Below are 24,150 nucleotides of genomic sequence, written 5' to 3'. Positions count from 1 at the left end.
ATGTTTTGACATTGTTTGCATCTTAGATCATAACACATAGATAAAGAAATGGTGTGATAAAAAAAATAATGTTTTCATGGGTGTTAGAAAGTGTAACAAAAAAATGATCATACAATGATGTTTTTGCAAGAGTGGACTTGTTTTTTTTTTTTTTTTCATAATGTGGATTACCATATGTTTCAAGCATTCAGTGCACAATTAACTGTACTTATTTCAGATTCTTAATTATATTTTGGCTTATCTTTATTATACTTTCTTAACTTGAGATATAAAATCACCTAGACTTGGATGTGAAAGGGGAAGAGGTGGAATGCCTATGCCCTCTATAATCATCTGTAGAGAATGCTCAAGGTGGTGAGAAAGAAGATGCGAAACGACGATCTCCTTTATCTACGTAGAAACATACGAGCATAGCGGAAAAAGAAATTCATCACCAGATTTATTTCCAATCTTACAAGCCCCAAATTTATTTCCAACCTTACAAGCCCCATATGAACTATGAAATTCATCAGCGTCCCCATCCCATTCAATATTATCTTTGGGTGTAAAAAATACCATACCATTTTCACCGCCTATCAACACAAAATTGATTTCATCGATTCGAAAAACATGTAAAGATGGAAGCTTTACAGAATCATTAAATTCAGTGTCATATAATTCAAAACCAACCAAATAATGATCTCGTAGTCGCATTGAGGGGTTTGGAGCTTCGTCGACCTGTATAAGCAGTGCCTTCAAACCCCTTCGATGGAGCTGATGGCCTCGAAGACCACCGACTCGTATTTGGCCAGTTGCTTAGCGGCCACGAGGCCGCTAGTGCCACCGCCGATGATGCCGATTTTGTTGGACTATTGCCATGGGTGAAAATGAAGCAAGATTTGTTTTTAAGGTTATTGCTTTTGAGGTGATGAGTTTTTGAGTATGCTAGAGTTTTTGAGGTGATAAAGGGCAATTTCTCTCTATAAACTCATAACCCTAGCATACTCAAAAACTCATCACCTCAAAAGCAATAACATTAAAAGCAAATCTTGCTCTCATTTTCACCCATGGCAATCGAGTCCCATAAAATCGGCATCATCGGCGGTGGCATTAGCGGCCTCGTGGCCGCTAAGCAACTGGCCAAATACGAGTTGGTGGTCTTCGAGGCCACCAGCTCCATCGGAGGGGTTTGGAGGCACTGCTTGTACAGGTCGACGAAGTTCCAAATCCCTCGATGCGACTACGAGATCATTATTTAGTTGGTTTTGAATTATATGACACTAAGTTTAATGATTTTATAAAGCTTAAATCTTTACATGTTTTTCGGATCGATGAAATCATTAGACTCAGTGTCATATAATTCAAAACCAACCAAATAATGATCTCGTAGTCGCATCGAGGGGTTTGGAGCTTCGTTGACCTATACAAGTAGTGCCTCCAAACCCCTCCGATGGAGCTGATGACCTCGAAGTCCATCGGCTCGTATTTGGCCAGTTTTTTAGCTGCCACAAGGCCGCTAATGCCACCACCGATGATGCCGATTTTGTGGGACTCGATTGCCATGGGTGAAAATGAGAGCAAGATTTGTTTTTAAGGTTATTGCTTTTGAGGTGATGAGTTGTTGAGTATGTTAGAGTTTTTGAGGTGATGAAGGGCAATTTCTCTCTATAAACTCATAACCCTAGCATACTCAAAAACTCATCACCTCAAAAACAATAACATTAAAAACAAATCTTGCTCTCATTTTCACCCATGGCAATTGAGTCCCACAAAATCGGCATCATCGGTGGTGGCATTAGCGGCCTCGTGGCCGCTAAGCAATTGGCCAAATACGAGCCGGTGGTCTTCGAGGCCACCAGCTCCATCGGAGGGATTTGAAGGCACTGCTTGTACAGGTCGACGAAGTTCCAAACCCCTCGATGCGACTACAAGATCATTATTTGGTTGGTTTTGAATTATATGACACTGATTTACATCTGGATGATGGCGCTGCCGATGATGTTGATATCGTCAATTTAGACTGTATTAATCCATATGACAGTGGCCAACAATTTGTGCCGCGAATTTCGAAATCTTGCATTTTATGATCTCGCCCCTCATATTTATTTCTGTAGGATCGGTGCAACAATCTACATGTTTGAAGGAATAAGTTATCATATGTTGAATGTTTCGGCAAGGATGATGATGACACCAATTTCGTTGGCGTACACAACTTTCATCTTTCGGTCGAGTACTTGACGATGCGATCGCATGAATCGGTACCCCACTTCAATAAAACTCATCTGAATAAGGTTTATGAAATGCAAGGGCAGAAATGCGAACCCCAGGCAGTTCATTACGGTACTAACAAAATTTTGGTATTTTATGCTGATATTGAATTTTTAAGGGATTTGAAAACATCACTTCTCATCATTATTATTTGGTTGATTTTGAATTATATGACACTAAGTTTGATGATTCTGTAAAGCTTCCATCTTTACATGTTTTTTGGATCGATGAAATCAATTTTGTGTTGATAGGCGGTGAAAACGGTATGGTATTTTTTGCACCGAAAGATAATATTGAATGCGATGAAGAAACTGATGAATTTCGTAGTTCATTTAGAATTAGGGCATTCACTTTTATTTGTGATCATACATTTGTCGTTGGATCAGACTTTGGTGGGATAAAGTTCTGCTTAGATATATCTTCTAAATAACCAAAATGAGAATTATGGAGGGATTCCATTTTTTTTCTCGTGATGGTCAGCATTTGATGAGTAGAAATAATCGTGTGATCTTCAAATTCATATGGGGCTTGTAAGATTGGAAATAAATCTGGCAATGAATTTCTTTTTCCAATGTGCTCGTATGTTTCACTAAGTCATGGAAAGAATTCATTGATCGCACTGTTGGAGCACACCACATATCCGGAAAAATGACATACTGGACTATGGACGTGGTAAAGCTCAATGATGAAAAGTTCTAGTATAAGAATGATGAAGGCCAATTTGCTACGCGCATGAAGTGCTTCAAATTTGTTAACCGTTGTATTTTTTATACTACCACTATTGATGCCTTGTTTTCTTTGTGGAAATTGTAGTTAATTCGATCCAAAACTTACGATTAGATTATTTTTGTGTTCTTAATTTCAAATTTCAATATCTTTTGTTTTTTTTAATATAATTATAATTGATGTTATTCTTGTTATTGATGGGATTGGAATAACTTTGAGAAATTGGTATATACTCCATCCGTCCCAATATTGTTGGCTCATATTTCTTTTTTAGTTGTCCTAATATTATTAGCTCGTATTTCTTTTTGAGTTGTTCCATGTAACATGGCTCGTTTTTTTTTTTTGAGCTGGGACTAGATTACTTAATTAAATTATGTGTAAATTTCATCATTTCACTTTCTCTCTCTCTACTTCTCTCACCATTTCACTACCTCACCATTTCGTCCCACTCTCTTTCACCATTTCACCACCTTTCTCTCTCTACACTTCTCTTGCGGTGCCTCAGATCTCTTCACCATAGTGCCTCCGACAAGGAGCTTTGGTGGGCGGTGGAGAGGCGAAGGCGAGGGTGTGGCGGCACGACTTTATTCTCACCATTGATAGATCTGGGAAGGAGAGGGAGGGCGACGACCACTTGCGCGGTGCGACTCTTTTCTCACCATTGATAGATCTGGGAAGGAGGGTGAGGGCGACGGCCACTCGTCGGACTTGTAGCAGCAGTAGCGCCGCGGCGACAGAGAAGAGCGAGAAAAGAGATAGAAGGATTTGTGTGTGTTCGCTGGATTGTGTGTGTTATGCGATAAAGAAGAGATTTGTGTGTGTGTTCAACAGACTCAGAAGAGATCTATTGTGTGTGTGTGTGTGTTCTGCAAGACTATGTTAATTGTGTGTGTGTTCGCCGAACTAAGAAGATAGGAGTTCACACTTTTTAGTGTTTCCTTGGAAGCAACTTAATTAATTTTTAAAAATGGTTAATTGTATAAATTTTAAATTACGCATATAATATTAAATTATACTCCCTCCGTCCACAATTTAATGCCCTGTTTGGCTTTAAAAAACTGTCCACAAATTAATGCCCTGTTTTGCTTTTTGTACCCTTTTACTCTCCTACTTTTTCTATATTTACTACCATTTGCCACTAATGGACCCACCTTCAAACACTTTTTTCACTTTTATATTCTATATTTACTACACTTTATCACTTTATCACTTTAGTCAACTATCTTTATCACTTTAGTCAACTACCCTTATATTTCACCACAACACCTTTTTCAGCTTTCTTAGTCTCCGTGCCCACACCCAAATAGGGCATTAAATTGTGGACGGAGGGAGTAATAAAAAGCCCTAACTTCTTTTATTTTTTCATTTTTATCGGGCAAAATGAAATCAAAGATTGCTTTTGGCGCTAGAAAAAAACGAATGCTCTCCTTTCCATCACCTCTGTCGAAGGGTTCCTCTCCAGACCAGTGTGGAAGTCTTCGTGTCGAGGTCTTTCAAACCAGTGGCGCCAATTGCTCGCTGATTGCTAGCGTCGATTGCTTCGTATTTTCAGTTTTCCAAACCAGTGGGCCGATTGTTGGCGCTGGTGCTTCGCCCATTGGTGGCACTGATTACTGAAACGAGGGTTTTAATGTTTAAACTGAAATGCATCTTTTAATTTATTGGAATGGCGTGTGCCGGCGAGGCACATCAGCGCCACGTCGGCTCCGATTTGAGGGTAAAATTAAAATCATGGGAAAATTGAATAAATGTCAAAGTATTTGATAAAAAATAAAAATGAATTTCGGGCAAAGTTCGTGATATTATATGCAATTAACTCTTTAAAAAATGAATTTAAATATAGAGAAATTAGGTTCGTGATAAAATTTACTAGTATAAATTATCCTACTAAAATTAAAATTTGTATTTGCAGGTCAATATTCCATTTGAGTATATTATTTGTAAAACAAAACAGTAGGTCCCTAATTCAAAAATGGCAGTGGTTATGAGAAGAAGACAAAGCCAAGAAGAGGAAAGGATAAAACAGAATACACACATAACAGACACACATTTCGACATCAACCGATTGTCAGATATTATACATATAGATACAATAGACACATATAACTGTATGCACTCACACACTCACATACATATAACTGTATGCACTCACACACTGCACACAGTAAGGCAGTCGGGAACGACGGGAAGTAGTGAGATGGCGGATATAAAAGAAGATGTTAAAGCTCCAAACTCGGAAGCTCAACTCACGGTAGAAGAAGATACAGAAAAGCAGAATCCAAAACCCAAGCGCGTGGCGTCGCTCGATATCTTCAGAGGCCTCACCGTCGCGGTAAATGCTCTTTGATTCGGTTAATTAATGGTTTAGCTGTTTCGTTTTACATATTACTATATCTGGTGACTATTCTCTGCAAATCGAATTCGTGAAGTTCATAGCACTAAGGAGATGTTTGGATAAGCTTATTTTAGAGAGCTTATAAGATATTTCAATTGTTTATACGATGTAAGGTCTCAAGACTCAAGAGCTTATATGTTGTTAAAGTGTTTGGGTAATAAAATCACAGTTAGAGAGGAAAAATCCTAATTAGGGAGAGAAAATCAAAGAGAAATGATCTGTTTATGAGCTTATTTTACCAAATATTTTTCAAGAGCTTATAAGCTATTTTAAGGATCTTATAAATTCTTGAACATTTTATAAGTTGTTTTAAGAAGCTTATAAGCTTAGCCAAACACCCCTTAGTTCTTGTAAGAGAATGCATTTGGTTCATGAAATCTTCATTTCATGCCTAGTGCAAGAATGTTTTTATTGGGGATTTTGGAATAGGCTGATGATAAACTTGAAATTGGGACACTGAGACGATGTTAATATGTATGAATGGTATGTTGAATGATATTGGATTGCAGTTGATGATCTTGGTGGATGACGCGGGCGGAGAGTGGCCTGTGATAGGGCATGCCCCATGGAATGGCTGCAATCTTGCTGATTTTGTTATGCCCTTTTTCCTCTTCATTGTGGGAATGGCAGTTGCACTCGCGTTCAAGGTTCGACTCTTTTAAGCAATTCCACTTCATTGATTGTTTTGCTGATTTGTATTGTATGGATAGAGAATACAAGGTAGGGCAGAAGCTATCAGAAAAGTCATTTTCAGAACTGTTAAACTTGTCTTTTGGGGCCTCCTTTTGCAAGGTGACTCCTTAGCTTCTGCATAAATTTTATTCGAGTATGCGAAGTTTAGGTATTATCAATGTTGAATCGGACGGAGTTTGTGCAGGAGGTTATTCACATGCCCCCGACAAGCTAACTTATGGGGTTGACATGAAAATGATAAGGTGGTGTGGAATCCTTCAGGTGAAAATGAAGTTGTAGTGAGATTTGGACTGTTTATCTTTGATCAAATGAAGTTGTGGTGAGATTTGGAGTGTTTGTACCATTTGCAGAGGATAGCTCTTGCCTATTTAGTGGTCGCTTTAGTAGAAATCATGACGAAACGTTGTGTTCTGAAAGGTCTAGTATCACCTGGAAAGTTGTCTGTGTTTAAGCTATATATTTGGCATTGGTGAGTGTTCTCTAACAGCTGTTGATCAATTTGATCTCGAAAAACGTTCACTTGACTAGTGATCCGCGGTGTTTGCAGGGTTTTCGCAGCGTGTGTTCTGATTGTTTATCTGGCCGTGTTATATGGAATATCTGTTCCCGACTGGCAGTTCACTGTGCAAGATACAGACAGTCCTGATTTTGGGAAAGTTGTAACTGTAAGCCTTTTTCTCTTTCCTTGCTAGATTAATTTCTCAAGTTAATCTTCTTAATTAGGACAAGAAATTTTGATATTCAGGTAGGTTGCAATGTGAGAGGGAAGTTGGATCCTCCTTGTAACGCAGTAGGCTATGTCGATAGAAAGGTGCTTGGAATCAATCACATGTATCAGCATCCAGCTTGGAAGAGATCGGAAGTGAGTGGTCTTCTTGCTGGTTTCATTTCGTCTCGTTTTGGTAACTTTGAAAGGTCACATTCTCAAGTGCTGCATTGTAGTCTTGCACAACGAGCTCCCCACACGAGGGGCCTTTCCGAAGTGATGCTCCGTCCTGGTGCTGGGCGCCTTTTGAACCCGAAGGAATTCTAAGGTTGTTCCCTCAATTGCAGAGTTTTACTTCTTTGAATTTGGACATATTTATGGTTTCTTAGTGCAGCTCGATCTCTGCTATCCTCTCCACGATCATCGGGCTTCACTTCGGCCATGTTCTCGTGCACATAGAGGTCTGCAAAAAGATTATTCGAGCTCGTTTATGGTACTGGTAGGTGCAATCTGATATGATGAGGTTTGTAGGATCATCGGAGTAGACTTCGACATTGGATGATCCCAGGACTCGGCCTTCTTGTTATAGGAATTACTCTCCACTTTGCAGATGGTACGTTGGGAAAAAAAAGGTTCGGTTATAGTGAGAATGACTATATTCGTGATAAATGCCAAGTATATAGGGTTGAATAAGCTAATGCACTTAATGCATGAATAGTCGTAATTTAGTTTATTGGTGAAATTTTAAGCCCTTCAAGGATTCAAACTTAGGTTTGAATGGCTAGTCGTGCATTACCAGCAACTTATTCAACCCTATAAACTGACTTATTCATATTATTTCCCATTCTCACGGAAAAAATGTATTTTATATATCTCATATTTGTTGATGAAATTTTTACATATGGTGGCAGCAATTCCTTTGAATAAGCAACTATACACCCTCAGCTATGTTTGTGTCACATCTGGAGCAGCAGCATTGGTGTTTTCTGCATTCTACATGCTGGTATTTTTTGATTACTGAAATAAAACAGAGAAAAGTATTGCAAAGTCTTTAACTAAAACTCTTCATGTTAGGTCGATATATGGAATATTAGTTACCTGTTTCTGCCATTGGAGTGGATTGGCATGAACGCGATGCTGGTATACGTGATGGCAGCGGAAGGTGTCTTCGCGGGCTTTATCAACGGTTGGTATTACGACGATCCTCATAATACGTTGGTAAGGGCATCTCCAACGCTCATCGCTATTATACAACAGCTTTTAACACAAAAATTATGCAAATCTGCTCTAACATTCATATTAGTTTATACAAAAAAGTTTAAAACAATAAGCATAGATAAATATGCATCAGTTTTTTCTATCCACAAAATAGCATAATACCATAAATATGCATGAGTAGATAGATACTTACTCCTCTTATCCCCATCATGTTTAGAGGCAGAAGAAATGTTGGGTTATTAGCATTAGTGAGTAATGATGATGATGAGCAGATGATTAATTAAGTTAATTAGAAGTTAATTAGAGGTGAAGGATGATAATGAATGATGTTATGTTCAGATAAGGTGGATTGAGAAGCACATTTTCATCAATGTGTGGCATTCAACAAGAGTTGGGATTCTGCTCTATGTTATCTTTGGTGAGATACTGTTTTGGGGCGCCGTTGCTGCTCTATTGCACCGATTCCACATATACTGGAAGCTTTAGCTGCTTATCCATCAACTCCATTTATCTTGCACTCAATTTTCTTTTTCTTTTGGATTTTTTTTCCTGTACAATTGGTTTTTTTGGTACAATAGAAATGGTTTCTTACGTGAGCACCTCTTACGTTTAGCATTCGTTAGCATTATCTTTTTTGTTTTAGATATTTATTTTTATTCTAATACTCTATAAATTGTTATTGAGATCATTAATTTTATAAATTACATAAAAATTAAAGTTCAATTTATTTTTTTTATTAATTATTTGAACAAATCGATCTTTGATTTTTTATGTAATTTATAAAATTAATTATCTCAATTACAATTTATAGAGTATTGGAACAAAAATAAGTGTTTAAAACAAAAAAGATAACACTAATGAATGTTAAACGTGTGTGGATGAAAATAAAATGTTATGTGGACCAAAATGATAAAAATGGAAGCGATATCATGAACGAAAGGTGTAATATATAATAGAAAAATAACATCTATCTTACGTGGCATTCTCAAAGCTTACTATATCAAAATCCATCAACTCTCCTTTATTTGTAGTATAGTTTAGTTTTTATTTGTATTGAATTTAATAATGTATTAAAAGCACTATTTTAATTTACGTGCTTACGTCACATTTTATACACTTTTAATTTATATATTTAAATTTTTATTTATTTAGTGAAAGAGTAATTTGCTTAAATTTTTGGGGGGAAATTGGCTTAATAATTTTTATTTCCTATTTTTTTTTCTAAAGTTTTCTACTAAATTCAATAATTATTTTCTATGGTTAAACACAAAATTAATCACATTGATCATAAAATAATTAAGAAAATTGTTAGACGATAATTATTTATAGTTACTTTAAATTTATTTTCACTATTAAATTCAAAATTAAACATGTGTATGTAAATATAGAATTCATTATTCTTATACGAGACGAGAAAGAGTAGCAAAATTATTTTTTAATCAGATTTTATCTCCTATTTGGCATTCTCAAATTTCATCATTTTAAAATTCCTTAAATCTTACTCATTGGCAATCATTTCTTTTTGACAAACCATTTGCAACCATTACTATTATGTACTAGTATATTTTTATTTATATTGAATTCAGTAATGTATTTAAAGCACCACTTTAATTAGAGTATTGATATAAGGTAGTATTTGGGATTAAAATAAGTAATAAAATCACTTTTAATTGTGTTTTCAAGGCTAACCTAAAATGATTTTTGATCAAAACTCCAAGAGTTGCATGTTTTGCATGCTCATTAATTTCACACACACTGCCCACGCATTTATTCCACACACACACATAAATACATAATACATCACCTCTCTCTCTATATATCCAACGCGACACAAACAAATCGATTTTCCCTCGAGATCGGAAGAAGAAGAAGAACCAGACAGGAGGAGATTAGCGCTGTTGCAATTCATCATGGCCAAAACAGATTGCAATCTCCAACAACCTAAATCCGTAAGCCGCACCATCAATCACCCTCTTCCTTCTCTCTGATTTGATTTCATGTATTGATGCCTAATTGGTTTGGGTGAATTAAGGCGAGGGGCGATGAGAACAGGCCGAGGCTCAAGTACTTGGATTTCGTGGTGGTCGCCGCCCTTCAAGCGCTGATGTTCGTCGCCAGCATCTACTGTTTCGCCAAGGAGAGATCGGGCCGGCTCAAGCCCGGCATTGACGTCGTTGAGGGCTCTGTTAAGAACGTCATCGGCCCGCTTTACGCTAAATCACACCATCTCCCCATTCAAGTCCTCAACTTTGCGGATCGCAAGGTATAATGCGTTTCAATTGGATGCTGGTTGGATATGATGATATTCTATTATGTTCTCCGATATATTATTGGTTTCCGATTTTGTTTCATGCGATTGTTTGATCTTCTTAGGGTTAAACGCTGAACGATTCGCTGGGGCTTCATTGATAAAGAATATATTTCTCACATAGGTTGAAATCGATTTAATTAACTATTTAGATGCTATTTTTTTATCGTTAGTTTGTAGAAATAGCAATGTTCTGTAAGTGATCTTACAAAGCTGGTGTTGCTTTCCAGAAGTTGATAATCTTGTTAATTGGATTTACGCAATTTTCCTTTTTTTTTTTTGGAATTTCAAGGAAGTAATGCGTTGAGTAATCATGGCATGATATGGTTGGTGATGCAGAGGCTCTATTTAGAAAATAGATGTCGCAGTGGCATTGCCGGAGGTTGAAGCTCTTGGATTGAGAAATGCATGGTTCTTTCTGAGTTGTTTTCTTTATTTTTTCTATACATTGAACCCAATGAGTTAAATTGATCAGGTAAGTTAAGTGTTTATAGAGAAACCAAATACTCTCTTTTGTATATTCTAAAATCACATTTGGAGATCTTTCTTTTTTCTTAGGGGAGTTTACTTTGCATGATTGATAAAATGCATGTTCAAGAGTATGATTTCTCCAATCCCACCACTTCAATGGGATAAGAATCAAACAAAACTAGCTTAAATGATAGAAATAATCAAGGGCCTTGAGATACCCCAAAGTTTTAATCCATCAAAGTAAACAAGAGATTAGTCTTGCTAATTTTAACTATAAAGGCTAATCCTTCAAAGTAAACGCCCCCTTAAAGTTATCAAGAAATCCGTCTTATTGTTTTGACATTATGGTTATGTGATGCTGTAGAATTTGTTTAATGCAAATTATGTTCATTTTGATCTGAGGGGAACTCTTATGATCGATTATTTGCTTCTCATTCATGATTATTGTACAATTGATTTAAGCTTGTTTGGTTTTCTTTTGAGAGCCTCTCCTCCTTAAAACATGAATTTTTATGATCTAGAATATCCTGTTACACAACTATATGATGAACTCATTCTTTAAACATTGATCCACTTGTGTAAATCCTTTGAATATTGGTGACCTCTTATGCTATGGATGAACCATTTCTCCATCCTTTTTCACAAAGGGATTCATTCATCTTTGCCTCCACACAATATTGGTTGGTATATATTCTTGGAAGATGATGGTCTCTGTTAATGTCTTTTGGATAGATCATTTTATATTCATTCAGAAAGAAAGGATAAAACAATCTGGATGGATAATGCAGGTTGATGAGTCTGTGCACAAAGTGCAGAAATGCGTGCCCTCCACTCTGAGGAGCGCATCTTTCAAAGCCTACAACCATGCTCGGAGAGCACCTATCGCTGCACGGTGCGTGATGGCTGATGTCAAGAAAACCGGCATGGTGGAGACAGCTTCTGAACTTGCGAAATCAGTGTATGCCAAGTACGAGCCAGTAGCCAAGGACTTCTACACCAAGTATGAACCAGTGACCGAGGAGTATGCACTGTACCTTTGGCGTTTGCTGAACCAGTACGCCCTCTTCCAACGAGCTGCTCTAGCTGCTGGCCCACTAGCCGGTTACTGCTCGGAGATGTACAACCAGAAGGTTGAAGTTGCTGCCAAGAGAGGGTACAAGGTGGCAGCACATCTTCCGATCATACCTATTGAGAAGATTGCTGAGGCTCTGAGGACTGAGAATATGAAGCCTGTAGTCATTGATGGCGGCCGCGGAGAAGAAGAAATCGCGGCGTAGTGATGAGTCTTTAGCAGGGGGAAACGGCAGATTTCTCTAGCTAGAAGTAGGTACGTGTTTTAAGCAGTTTTTTGGAACTAGTATTTGGTCGTATGTTTAGCAAGATTTTTGATAATGAAGTTGGGACATATGGATTATGCATTGAGACAGGGGAACAGATTTACCATGACATCAACTTGGTAAATGTTAAATTGTTTTATTCGTTGGTAGTTATTTACTATGATGGAGCTTATGTGATTGATTATCCATTCTCATCCCCTTTGTTATTGATGCCATGGTGACATATATTAGAATAACAAGGTTGTTATATAGTGAAATCGATATATGTATAGTGATATGTTTTTGTAAAATTAAAATACTTGGGAAAATTAAGTTTGCAATTGCATGCTACGTGCCAAAGTGCCAACTTCAGTTTATGATTCAACATTGGTACATATATGAACCGATGAAATTATATTTTTATGTTTAAAGGGAGACGTAATTAAATATAAAAAAAAATGAAAAACATTTAAGATACAGTTTAAATACTCTCTTCCTCCCATTAAAAATATGTATGATTGTCGGAAGAAGGGTTCATTTTATTAAATTTTTATTAATGGAAGAAGGGTTAAAAAAAGAAGTACAAACTCTTGTATAATATTATTAAAATAACAAAAAAATGCACACTCTAATGAAACGAAAGAAGTATAATAATGATGATAAAATGAGCTTGTCTCTAACAAGGCTTCGACAAAAACATTTTTTCTCAGGATAAAGAAGGATGTAACAAATAAAAGAAACTTAAAAATGTCAAATCTCAGTAACTTACCAGAAAAAAATTAAATTTAATTAAATCGTCAGAAATCAGTGCAATAGTGCCTTATTTAATGTGTCATAAATTCTTATTACAAATTTTATTATATAATCATTTTACGAATGTTTTTTTTTATTTGCTATTCAATCCTGACTATTCATCACAAACAAAAGTTATTTACTTTAATAAAAATTGCAAAATTACATATTTGACGACCCGACCCGACCCACACACTGGTAATTCGGGTGTGGATTGTTTGATATCTGCGGTTGAGCTCAGAGCGTCGTCTCCTTCCTCCAAACCAAACACAAAATTTCAATGGCTAACTGTGTGCGGATGCCCATGGCTTCTTCTCTCTGCTGCTCCTCATCAGCTTCCGTCGCACACTCCTCCAAACGGCGTAGTTTCGGTGCAACCAACAGCGCCAAGATTCCCATGCCTCCTATTAACCCTAAAGACCCCTTTCTATCCAGGCTCGCCTCCCTTGCTGCCACCTCTCCCGATACGCTCCTCAACAGACCCAAAAACTCCGATACGCCGCCGTTTTTGGACGTTTTCGACTCCCCCACCCTCATGGCTACCCCGGCCCAGGTATTTACCGTTTATGTTTTTGACAAATCGTCGCTCTGTGTGTCTCTGCAATTGTAAGCGCTCTCTTCGAGTCTCAACTTGCTTGATTGTTTAGTTTTATTTGATAAAACGAGAATTATTGTTTGCAAACAACTCCGTGTTTTTTCGAGATAATTATTTTTCTGGAGAGGAAATTAGATACTTTAGGGGTTAAAAACAGTTCAGAATCATGTTATCTTGGCCGCTTTGGTGAACTTCGTTGATTTCGGTCGGTTAGCCTCATTTTTCATGTTCGAACACTATGAAATTTTGATGCAACACATGAAAAATTTAACGTTGTTACATGTTAATCCCTGTTGAAGATCCTTCAATTGAACTTGAACCGGAGATTAGCCATATGAAGGAGTGAAATAATTGCCTTGATATGTAACTCTGTACAACCTTTTCTTGCGCTTGCAACCTGGGAAGCTTGCTAAAAAATCTCATTATCCATGAGTAAGCATGCTATGAGAATTACTGGAATTAACTTTGACCATCTCCTACTAAACTGAAGAGTTTATGCTCGCCTACGTTGAGAAATAACGTATTGCTAGTATGTTTTGTGGAAAAATCATGATCTTACAATAGTGAACTTTTCACTTATTAGTATTATTGCTGTTGCTTGAAACAGGTAGAGAGATCTGTTTCATACAATGAGCACAGACCAAGAAGACCTCCACCAGACTTACCTTCACTGTTGCTGCACGGAAGAATAGTGTACATTGGCATGCCGGTTACTAGTTTGACTCTACTCCTTGTTCTTTTAGCATGCTCTTGACATGAAGACCACTAAAAAATTTCATCTCAATCCCTAATTTGAAAAGCACTTCTGAAACTTCTGAAATAATGAGTTGTGTTACTCTTATAATTTTATTTTCAAATTTTAAATTACACCTTTACTCAATTCTTGCAAATAATATGGACCTTTCTGGGTTTCAGTTGGTTCCAGCTGTTACTGAGCTTATTGTAGCTGAGTTGATGTATCTTCAGTGGATGGATCCCAAAGAGCCAATTTATCTCTACATAAATTCCACTGGGACAACTCGTGATGATGGTGAAACGGTGAGATTTTAAGTGATTAATTTCTTATTTGCCTTCAGAATTTATTCAAAAGATGTGATATTGTATTCTCTTGAATTTTCTTGTCCCTGTCACTGTCCCTTCTTTACATAGTTACTTGTATAGCAGCTCTTTCCAGCTGTTGTTCCCCTCCCACGGGCAGAACTTTAGTCAATGGATGCCTTTTGTGTTTGAAGATTCATGTTCTCCGATTGATGACCATCATGTCATATACGATGATTTTTGCTTGGTCTTGAAATAGAACACCACCCAACTACGTAGCACGATAGAAAACGATAGCATACAAGATTACAGAGATAAATGACAGTATGGCATGACCACCGACTAGACACATTCAACACCAATACAACTAGGAAACATGAATATTCAAATCTAGTTGCAGTTATATTTGTCTTTGTGTTTATGATGAAATAAAATGGATAAACACGACAGGATGATACAAGCAAAGCATAGTGCAATAACACGAAATGTCACCCTTGATTGATAGTTAATAGTTTCATATCTATATTGTGTGTAGGTGAAGTTACATTGATTTTGCTGATCTCGAACTTAAGTGTTGAATGAAAGATTTTTAGAATATTGAGCTTAAATGAGAAAACTGTGAAGCAGTAAAGTATAGAGATATATAGGAGAAAAAAAATAAACTGTCCTATTCACTGCAAGAGTGTTTCCCATATGTATAGGGAGTAGAAAGCTAGGGTTACTACTAGGTTAAATCTATTCCTAAAATAACAACAGGTAAAGAAGGAAAACCTAGATACTAACTATAACAAAAACAAAGCTTAAGCTCCAACTTTTGGTCCCTTAATTAGATATTATGATTCTACTGTTCTTGTTCTCACTTCTCATTATAATCGTTAATGTTTCATTGTCTGATTCAATTTTCTTACTGCTGTCTTTTAATCCTTTCCGAATTGCAGCTTATTGATTTTCCTTCTAATTTTAGTGGTCTATTTGTAATCTTATATCTTTTCCTCTAATTTCTAAACCACCGTGTTAGTACTTCTTTTCAATGGTCACATATTCATTGTTTAACTATTTTTTTCCTTCTAAGTTCCTCAAGTTCATTATTCATGCATTCTTAATAATGCTTGAAATATTCTATAATGTTAAGGTTGGAATGGAGACTGAAGGTTTCGCAATTTATGATGCTATGATGCAATTGAAGAATGAGGTATGGTTTCTGTGTGTATGAGTACTTATATATTAATCATGTGGACTCAGGTTGCTTGTTTAGATGCTTTCCAGATAATTTACCTGGATGTGGTCGTGTTTTGGTTTTACTGGCCTGAATTAGGAAGTGTCAGTCAATAGCCTACGGTGTATCTATAGCTATAAGTTGGAATTATGTCTATCATATCCTAGAAATGCAAATTCATGAACAGAACATCCTGTTTTCATGTTGTAAATGAACTTGCATATGGTGCGTTGTGGTCAGGATCTGCTTTGGTAACTTCTTTAAAAGAAAAAGTTGGCTTCTCCAGAACCATTATTATCCTGTTTTCTGCAAATATTTCACACTTCATGGGTCATTTTCGTAGTTGTTATGGCAGTTTGTGCTCAAACTTTTTGACAAAGATGGGTATCACTTTCTTTGCCTGATTTTAAGTTGCATTTTATTGAAGCATGCTTCCACTTGTTTAAATGATACTTAGTGTTTGACTACATCTCTTATGCTTAATCTCATGTGCAGATACATACAGTTGCTGTTGGAGCTGCTATAGGCCAGGCATGCCTCTTACTCTCTGCTGGAAGCAAAGGCAAAAGGTTCATGATGCCACATGCCAAAGGTAGTTTTCAGTTTCTTGCATTTAATTTTAAGTAGTTTCTCTTGCACTTTTCTGAATTCAGTTAGAACTTCCTGTTTCAGCTATGATTCAACAACCCCGTGTTCCATCCTCTGGTTTAATGCCAGCCAGTGATGTTCTGATTCGTGCAAAAGAGGCAAGTTTGAGCTTGTTTGCTGTTTCTTACTACATTTGACTGGAAGATGTTAATCATGCGTAGTGGTAAATAATAAGCCCGTAGTAAGCAATACTGGAATAATGGGTATTTGTAATCCATGCATAGTGGCATCATAGGGGCACCAATATTTGTATTTGGGGTTAAAAATGCACTTCCTTTCCATGTTGGGACTTTTGATCTTTACTGACAATGTTTTAGTTGTTTAGGCTTTTTTTGGTGTTCTAACACACGAAAGTGTATTAAATCTGTTTCTGCAACTTATTGAGCTGCTTTTGTAGGTTATAATAAACAGGGATATCCTTGTTAAACTTCTAGCTAAGCACACTGGAAATGTGAGTTGATATGTCAAATTTCTTTTTACCTTGAATTATTTTCATGCTTGTTTATTTATGAAATAATATTCGTCGGTTTTTTTAATTTTATCAGTCAGAAGAGACTGTGGCTAATGTGATGAAAAGGCCGTTTTATATGGACTCTACTAGAGCTAAAGACTTTGGTGTCATTGATAAGGTGAGTTGTTTCTGATTGTGCCCAACTTTTTGCACCTGATGACCTTTGTTCTAGACTAATGATGTGACGTTTGGATTCAGATACTTTGGCGTGGACAGGAAAAGGTTATGTCAGATGCTGCCCCTCCTGAAGAATGGGATAAGAATGCTGGGATCAAAGTCCTTGATGCAATGTAGTTGCTTCCAAATACTTAGAAGGTGAATTTTCCCCTCTGGATTTTGATGTCCCTCAATTTGCCAAGGTGGATACCGTAAATCTAATACAAGTACACCAAGTAGACCAAAAGAATCATCCCGTGGATTTCTAACTACCTCTACATTTTCATTACACGTATGACCATTGCTACTCCACGATCTAGTACAATAACCATGTTTGCTTTTGGAAGTCTTTTAATTGAGAGCTGGTCCAAATAACTAGTCATCTTAGGTGAAAATAGAGTCATATTTGCTTTTGAGTAGATGTTTATGAAGTGTGATTGGATCAGCATTCTTTCATCGGTGCAGGATTTTCAATCTACAGCTAAAGCACATCATGCCCATTACTTGTCCAAACTCTGATTTCAAGCATATACAGCTAGTTTCGAAGCTTAAGCCAATACGGATAGCCATACGATTGTTATCAACTACGGTGAGCTCGTAAAGGTGAGCATAAATCGGGTGAATGGGTGCAGCTAAAGTTCTTGGTGAGAGCGCCTCCAAGAACAGCTCTGGATTGCTTTGCAGTTGTAATGAAAATATATTGGGGTTAATATATAATACTTGAGTTGGCCCTTTACTCTTCAATAGCATTTCTCACCTGAATGTTTGTTGACATTCTTGTTAGTTGTATGCTTGAATTTGTTTTCCATGGTTTAGTGAAAGATTCATGCTTATGCAATAGTAATAAAATTTGCTTTTACTAGTTACCTGTTTGTTTTTAGTAGGGTTGATGGAGGATTTGAACATTTAATATTTATTTTTGTGTGAAAATTATATGTTGAATTTAAAACTTATCTTTCTAAGTAATTTAGGTGGTTTCGTGTGAAACTGGTTTCATGGTAGTGTCATTTGTATGTTGAAGTAGTTTTATTGTGAAGTCAGTTTCACCATAAAATCGATTTCACAGGAGTAGTAGTGATCGCTAAAATAGTTTCCGGTGGACAAATAATACGAAGATGTTTTGTGTGTTTGTGGCATAATTCGCATGATAAGTTCGTGTCAGTTCATTTTAAACTATTATCGGAAATTTTGTTTTCGTAACGAATTTGGTTTGTGTAGTTGTCATAAAGAAATGCATATTTACCTTTGTCTTAACACACTTAACACAGTAATTTCTTAAATTTCATGCTCAAAAATTTTGTTTTGTGTCAAGGTAAATGGAACGGAGGAAGTATATAATTCAAATGAGTTAGTGAAAGTACCAAATTTGGTATAATTAGAAGTGTGCAAATAATATAAATTATTGAACTTTCACTTAATATTAATTTTGAATACAAACTTTAAAATTGACATAGTGATTATTGAACTATTGATTTAATTTAATTTTGTTATCAATCACGATTTCGATCAAACTTATTGCTGACATAGCTAGTCGAATAATTGATGTGACATAATTATTCTCGCATGACTATCAATTGGCATAACTAACATCATTTTTTATGAAATAATTAATTATTTGCTAGCTATATCAACCGTACGTTTAATCGAATTCTTAATTGATAGGAACATAGTTACCACGTCAAATTTTAATGTTTATATACAAAATTATAATTCGATGAAAATTATAAGCAAAGAACTCAAATAGTATAATGTAGCCACTGCATCTCAGACATTGAACAGAGAAATGTGAAACATGTAGTAGTAGTTAAATTGGTTAAAAGTTAAAACTTCGAAGTGAAAGTAAATTCGGATTGTGTTTATTGGCTTTCAAGTTGTGATCTCCATAGCTGTAATGTCATCTGTGAAACTTGCAATGCAGTGTGAAATATCGAAAATTTTGATCTCCGAAGGTATTTATCACTGCAATCAATCCAAGAAAAGCTGTTGCAGCTAACTCTATAACCCAATGGGCTCTTCCCTCCCGCTTAAATTCGCCCTATTCTTCTCCATCTCTATCGCCGGCGCCGGCGCCGGAGCTGCCGCTCTCTCCCCCAAAGCCACTGCCTCTGACCTACTTTCCCTCCTGGGCCCACCCGACCAGGCCGCCTCCGTCAACTCGGTAGTCGCCCGGGACCTCCGCTCATGCTTCAAATTCCTAGCCCCCTTCAATCAAACCCTACCCACTCGCCGATCGCTCACTTCTCAACTCAATACGCCGTTGAGTCGGAGCAGAGACGAAATTGATCGCCTGATTGTATCGCCGCCGCCGCCCATATTGGAGCTGGCGCGCCTCGCCCTCGACTCCGGCGGTGACCCTGGGGCTATTCACCGAGCTCTTGATCCGGCTATTGTACCCGTAATGCCTCTTTCTGCACATTTTTCTTTTGTTTTTATACTAGTTTATTTTGCAATTTCTGAGTTGATTGAGATTGAGTGTGCTTGCATTTTACTTTGTCAAATATCTCAAATTTAGGTTGAGTGAATTGAGTATGATGTTGACTGTGATTTTGAACTTACTTGGCACCGAATTGTGGTTTGTGATGAAGGATGATGTTTAGCAGCATTGTTGTTTGAAAATGAAAAAAATGCAGGTTCCTGATGTTGAAGGATCAAACGAGGACCGCTGTGAGCTTACTAGATACCCTTATGGGAGGCTATTTATCGATGAGGTTCTTGATGATTGCTTTTAATGAATGGTATTTACTTGCCTTTCTTGTTAAGTGTGGTTGCGTAAGCCAATTCCATTTTTGTAGGGCTTGAATTCTTACATTAAGTTCTTGTTTGAAATTATTGTGGAGCGTGGTCCAGGAGTAGGCTTGAATGTGTCTTTAAGCCGCTATGACTTTTTCCATGGCCACCTTTTCCTTGCCAAGGAATCTGGAAGAGTTGGCATTTTGTAAGTTGAGATGTGAACTCTTTTAAACATCAGAGGATTGCATAGAAGTAAGATGAAACCATTCATGTGGTATCATTGAAGGTGCTTGGGTTTGCATATATAGCTGCTTGTATCACAGTGAATTCCTTATCATGTGATTGAAATACAGAAATATAAAAATGCATGCCATGTTTTTGCTCAGACTTATATCTTATTGTTACCTGACTCGTATACAGTTACATATTATCTACGTATGAATGTGCAGTCAGGATTTTGGATATTGCTTCAATGAAGTACACCCGTTAATTTCTCTTAGAAAGCCATGATCCCCCCTTTTAAAATAAAGTTAGGAACTATATAATGCATTAATATTTTAAGCAGAAGATTTATGAAAGGATCCTGACATGAGGGTTTTGTGCCATTATGAAAAATCAATAAGGTTTGTCTCAGAAATCAATAAGATATTGAAAATAATACAAATATTGAGAAAAGGATATCATGCCATCAGAGAAGATAGATGTGAATAACTTATAATTTGTCTTCCTGTTGACAAGTTTGCGATGAGACACTATCTAGTAATGATGACTTATACACGAGTTCATGATGCATATATTTGCAGGTTTCATGCTAAAGAGTACCCTGCCTATGACAAAGAACTTTTTCCTTACAACATGGGCTATTGCCAAGTCGGTGAGTAGGGTCAATCATGTGGTATTTCTCAAATGCTTAGCATAATAATTTGATTCTGCTGTCAATCATTCTCAGGATCTAACGTTGCTTATGACGATTCAATGAATTTGAGAAATATTTTATGGCTTGCTCCGTTACCGAGTAATTCTGGAGATGCATGGGTGGCACCAGGTTGACATTGTCATTTTTATTGTTACAGATTATGTTACGTATTATAACTATTAGTAATTTGAATGAGCTAAGTCTCTTGATTCTTGATTTTGTTAGGGAAAGCTTTCGCAATCATGTGATAATCTGGAAATGACTTATTTAGCATTATTAAGTGTCTGTGTTTAAATGTGTGGATGGTTAATGTTAAATTATTTATAGGGAAATGACTTAAAATCAGTGTCATCCTTGAAAGCTTCTTTCTTACTGCATTACCATTTTCACACCTTTTTTATTCCAGCTTATTTTCGTACCTTGAAAATTGATAACTTTGGAACTTTTCGGAGTATTCAGCCCCAAATTTTTCTTGATTGAAGTTTATATCATATATAAAATCGGTGAGAATGTAAGTTTATAATGTTAACATTGCACTTTCTTCAAATTTGAGATTATGAAATTATAGAATCACTTGGACAGTTGGACCGCTTATGTCTCACAAGGATTCTAACTATCTGAAGATCTTGTTGTTGGCAGGAGTCCTCGTTGTCTTGGACGCACATCCTGAAGGAATAATATACCGGGATCTCATACCTAAATACGTTCGTATTGCAAGAACATTATATGAAGGTTTGTATATCTCTGCATAGCCCTTCACTTGAAGGAATTGGATAAAATAAATGAACAGAAACTTTCTATGTTTGCCAGATGATTTTGGTGAAGTTGTGGTTGATGTCAACTATCTGAACGTGGGAGCTGAAACACCTAAATTTCAACTCTTCATATGTTGAGACTTGATGAAGGTATAATTTGATTTATCTTTTCCATACCAGACAGACGGCAGATATTTCATTCGCTCCAGAAAAATATATATGCTGGTCTTTAGGGGTACGAAATGGCTAGGCTGGTTAGATAAGGGTAAGCCGAAGTTAGCTTGGTTGGCTCAGAAAAATGGTTCGAATACGTGTGGAAATGAACATTATGTCGAACTTCTAACCTATAGCAAGATGGACATAATACTGCGTTTCCTCATCCCCTTTCTATGATGGTTGAGTCCTCTTTTCATGTATGCATTATAAGATTTCTTGGACCAGAACCCAGATTAGTCACCTTGATATTATGTAATCTCACATATATCATCAACTTTCGTCGTTGAATATATACTTAGTTTCATTGTTGCTGCCAGCCACTTGTGAATCCATAAAAAGTAAACTTTTTTTTTTTTATCTTCAAATATGACATATATAGGCATTTTGGTGTTTTGTATTTTTGTTTCCTAAAGTAAGGTTTAGTTATTTACATGTATTGAAGCTTCATCATCGACACAGAGTTTATGTTAAATCCTTGTCTTAAGAGTTGCTCAAAGTTTGATCATGTGCTTATATAATATTCCATCTTGTTGAATGTTTCTTTTTCTTTTGAAGAGTGCTGTTAAAGTTTGGGCGAATTTATTTATGAATTGATTCTTTTGTCATGAGACTAATGATTGTAATTATTTATCTATGTCGAATGTATGTATTCATTTTCGTTTTGGATGAGAATCATCATATACTATTAGCTAAAATCATGAAATGGGAGAGGATTTTTTGGTACTCTGAAATGGGAGAGCAGACAAAAAAGAGAAAATAAAAGAAAATTCTGAATCGTAGAAAAGGGATACATATTATTTAGGTTGTCGAAATGATTAGAAGTTGAAAGATGGAGTCGCTATTAAAATGTTCCGCAAAAATAACATTAAAATAATAATTTGGTCAAAAATAATGATTTAAATGATAGTTATACTTTTGTAAATAAAGAATTTATTTAACATTCCCATCCTGTGACTTGTTAAGATTGCTTTTCTGGTAAGGTGAGTGTAGGTGGGTCCAATTTCTTACCAACTAGCACGTTATAAGTGTATCTATGTATATGTATGTATAATAATGAAATAGATGATGAATTAGCAAAAGTAATCATATCTATATTCAAATACCGTGACGCAATTTTTAAATTTATTTATAAAAAAACAAGAATAAATATCATGAAAACTCCTGAACTATACTCACTTTATCAAAAATACCCTAAAATTTTCTAAATGTTCTCTAAACCCTCAAATTATCAGATTTTTATCAAATACATGCTGCACTTATTTTTCGGTTACCAGAAATGTGATGTGACTCGCCGGATGCCACAATGTAATTTATATTCTATTTTTTTTAAATACATAGAAAAAACGACTTCGTTTCGTACTATATTCTATCGTGTTTATCCCTAATTCTAGGTTATTATTAGCGTGAATTTCAAACACGATAGGAGTGAATTTTAAATTTCAGAGTGAATTTTTTTAATGATATGGTACGAAACGACGTCGTTTTTACCATTGCATTTTAGAAAAATAGAATATAAATTACATTGTGGCATTCGGGGAGCCACATCATGATTTTGGTGACCGAAAAATAAATGTGGGATATATTTGATAAAAAAACTTGATAGTTTGACGGTTTAGAGAACATTTTGAAAATTTCAGGGTATTTTTGATAAAACGGGTATACTTCAGGGGTTTTCATGATATTTACCCAAAAAACAACCATGTCTAAAGATTGATTTTTGACATGTGTTTGTTCCGGATTACTGGCATAAATAAATACTACCACAAAATTATTCCAAAAGAATATAGTCATTTACTTGAAAGAATATTGTAGGAAATTGATTTTAATTAAAGTTTCAACTAATTTTAATAAAAGAAAGAAACACTAGCAATAGTGGGAAAAAAAAAACACTAGCAATAGTGAAAAAAAATTAAAAAAATATCAACTATCCTATATGGCTACTTCTTCCAATTATTATTATTATTATTATTATTATTATTATTATTATTATTATTATTATTATTTATGTTCCACATTCCATCTTTCCCTAAAGTACTCTGTTTTAATCATAAGTAAAATGTGAATCCTTCTTTCCCTTAAGCAATACTCTATACTTATGTTTGAACTCTTTGTTCCATTCTACAAATTCTCTTCAACACACAATAATTGCAACAAATATTTTTTTTTTTTTTTTGAGGAAACAATTGCAACAAATATTCAATATGACAAGTTACATAACTTTCCCCTTTCACACTTTTACTAATTTCCAGAGTGTCCATCACGAAGATACACCAATTTGCTAGAATAAAGAAACCTAAGAATCAAATCATATACTATAGTGAAATTATTTTTGCTCAATTCCACATTAATTATTGCTATTATTTGCGTGTGTGATTTAGGGCCTACCACCCTTATCCAGCTGTTGTTTGGGTTGTTATCTGTCTGGCTCTCTCTCCCATCAAATCAAGCATTCTCCATTTTTCCTAAGCAATTTTAGTGGCTAACAAAATAAATGCAA

At 35.9% G+C, this 24,150-nt stretch overlaps 4 protein-coding genes across 6 annotated transcripts in view; all 4 read left to right on the top strand.

The window, feature by feature from the left end:
- Window positions 1-5,107: 5,107 nt before the first annotated feature.
- Window positions 5,108-24,150, top strand: part of LOC131008955 (uncharacterized) — a 984,029-nt gene continuing 964,986 nt past the window's right edge. The window contains exons 1-13 of one of the 3 annotated variants that reach the window (XM_057936101.1): window positions 5,108-5,305; window positions 5,878-6,015; window positions 6,079-6,160; window positions 6,246-6,322; window positions 6,412-6,530; window positions 6,609-6,726; window positions 6,807-6,923; window positions 7,004-7,095; window positions 7,162-7,228; window positions 7,299-7,380; window positions 7,679-7,770; window positions 7,842-7,985; window positions 8,325-8,554. In XM_057936101.1, the coding sequence (XP_057792084.1) occupies window positions 5,171-5,305; window positions 5,878-6,015; window positions 6,079-6,160; window positions 6,246-6,322; window positions 6,412-6,530; window positions 6,609-6,726; window positions 6,807-6,923; window positions 7,004-7,095; window positions 7,162-7,228; window positions 7,299-7,380; window positions 7,679-7,770; window positions 7,842-7,985; window positions 8,325-8,471 (1,410 nt within the window). In that variant the 5' untranslated portion in view covers window positions 5,108-5,170 and the 3' untranslated portion in view covers window positions 8,472-8,554. Of the gene's footprint in view, window positions 5,306-5,877; window positions 6,016-6,078; window positions 6,161-6,245; window positions 6,323-6,411; window positions 6,531-6,608; window positions 6,727-6,806; window positions 6,924-7,003; window positions 7,096-7,161; window positions 7,229-7,298; window positions 7,400-7,678; window positions 7,771-7,841; window positions 7,986-8,324; window positions 8,578-24,150 lie in introns of those variants that run through there. The other 2 variants (XM_057936102.1, XM_057936103.1) reach the window with 2 other exon arrangements.
- LOC131009023 (REF/SRPP-like protein At3g05500) lies at window positions 9,726-12,289 on the top strand. Its single transcript, XM_057936212.1, has 3 exons — window positions 9,726-9,934; window positions 10,018-10,248; window positions 11,553-12,289. Exons 1-3 carry the CDS (start codon window positions 9,896-9,898, stop codon window positions 12,039-12,041), a joined length of 759 nt encoding a protein of 252 aa, XP_057792195.1. The 5' UTR covers window positions 9,726-9,895; the 3' UTR covers window positions 12,042-12,289.
- On the top strand, window positions 12,975-17,874 carry LOC131009003 (ATP-dependent Clp protease proteolytic subunit-related protein 3, chloroplastic). Its single transcript, XM_057936185.1, has 10 exons — window positions 12,975-13,425; window positions 14,075-14,176; window positions 14,383-14,505; window positions 15,638-15,697; window positions 16,217-16,313; window positions 16,394-16,467; window positions 16,767-16,820; window positions 16,915-16,998; window positions 17,079-17,195; window positions 17,502-17,874. The coding sequence occupies exons 1-9, from the start codon at window positions 13,153-13,155 to the stop codon at window positions 17,172-17,174; spliced, it is 963 nt and encodes a 320-aa protein (XP_057792168.1). The 5' UTR covers window positions 12,975-13,152; the 3' UTR covers window positions 17,175-17,195; window positions 17,502-17,874.
- Window positions 18,787-21,969, top strand: LOC131009006 (uncharacterized). The gene is made up of 7 exons (XM_057936189.1): window positions 18,787-19,431; window positions 19,667-19,744; window positions 19,829-19,971; window positions 20,570-20,640; window positions 20,716-20,811; window positions 21,322-21,414; window positions 21,493-21,969. The coding sequence occupies exons 1-7, from the start codon at window positions 19,042-19,044 to the stop codon at window positions 21,573-21,575; spliced, it is 954 nt and encodes a 317-aa protein (XP_057792172.1). The 5' UTR covers window positions 18,787-19,041; the 3' UTR covers window positions 21,576-21,969.

The sequence above is a fragment of the Salvia miltiorrhiza genome, chromosome 2 (assembly GCF_028751815.1).
Source record: "Salvia miltiorrhiza cultivar Shanhuang (shh) chromosome 2, IMPLAD_Smil_shh, whole genome shotgun sequence".
NCBI classification, from domain to species: domain Eukaryota; kingdom Viridiplantae; phylum Streptophyta; class Magnoliopsida; order Lamiales; family Lamiaceae; genus Salvia; species Salvia miltiorrhiza.
The sequence above is the reverse complement of the archived record's forward strand: the minus strand, read 5'-3'. Positions and strand labels throughout refer to the sequence as shown.

Excerpts from the sequence above, each read along its gene's own strand:
- LOC131009023 (XM_057936212.1), top strand. The coding sequence starts at position 9,896 with ATGGCCAAAACAGATTGCAATCTCCAACAACCTAAATCC. Across the intron at positions 9,935-10,017 it reads ATCTCCAACAACCTAAATCC|GCGAGGGGCGATGAGAACAG; the intron begins GTAAGCCGCACC and ends GGGTGAATTAAG. Across the intron at positions 10,249-11,552 it reads TCAACTTTGCGGATCGCAAG|GTTGATGAGTCTGTGCACAA; the intron begins GTATAATGCGTT and ends TGGATAATGCAG.
- LOC131009003 (XM_057936185.1), top strand. The coding sequence starts at position 13,153 with ATGGCTAACTGTGTGCGGATGCCCATGGCTTCTTCTCTCTGCTGCTCC. Across the intron at positions 15,698-16,216 it reads TGATGCAATTGAAGAATGAG|ATACATACAGTTGCTGTTGG; the intron begins GTATGGTTTCTG and ends TCTCATGTGCAG. Across the intron at positions 16,314-16,393 it reads CATGATGCCACATGCCAAAG|CTATGATTCAACAACCCCGT; the intron begins GTAGTTTTCAGT and ends TTCCTGTTTCAG.
- LOC131009006 (XM_057936189.1), top strand. The coding sequence starts at position 19,042 with ATGGGCTCTTCCCTCCCGCTTAAATTCGCCCTATTCTTCTCCATCTCT. Across the intron at positions 19,432-19,666 it reads TTGATCCGGCTATTGTACCC|GTTCCTGATGTTGAAGGATC; the intron begins GTAATGCCTCTT and ends AAAAAAATGCAG. Across the intron at positions 19,745-19,828 it reads GGAGGCTATTTATCGATGAG|GGCTTGAATTCTTACATTAA; the intron begins GTTCTTGATGAT and ends CCATTTTTGTAG.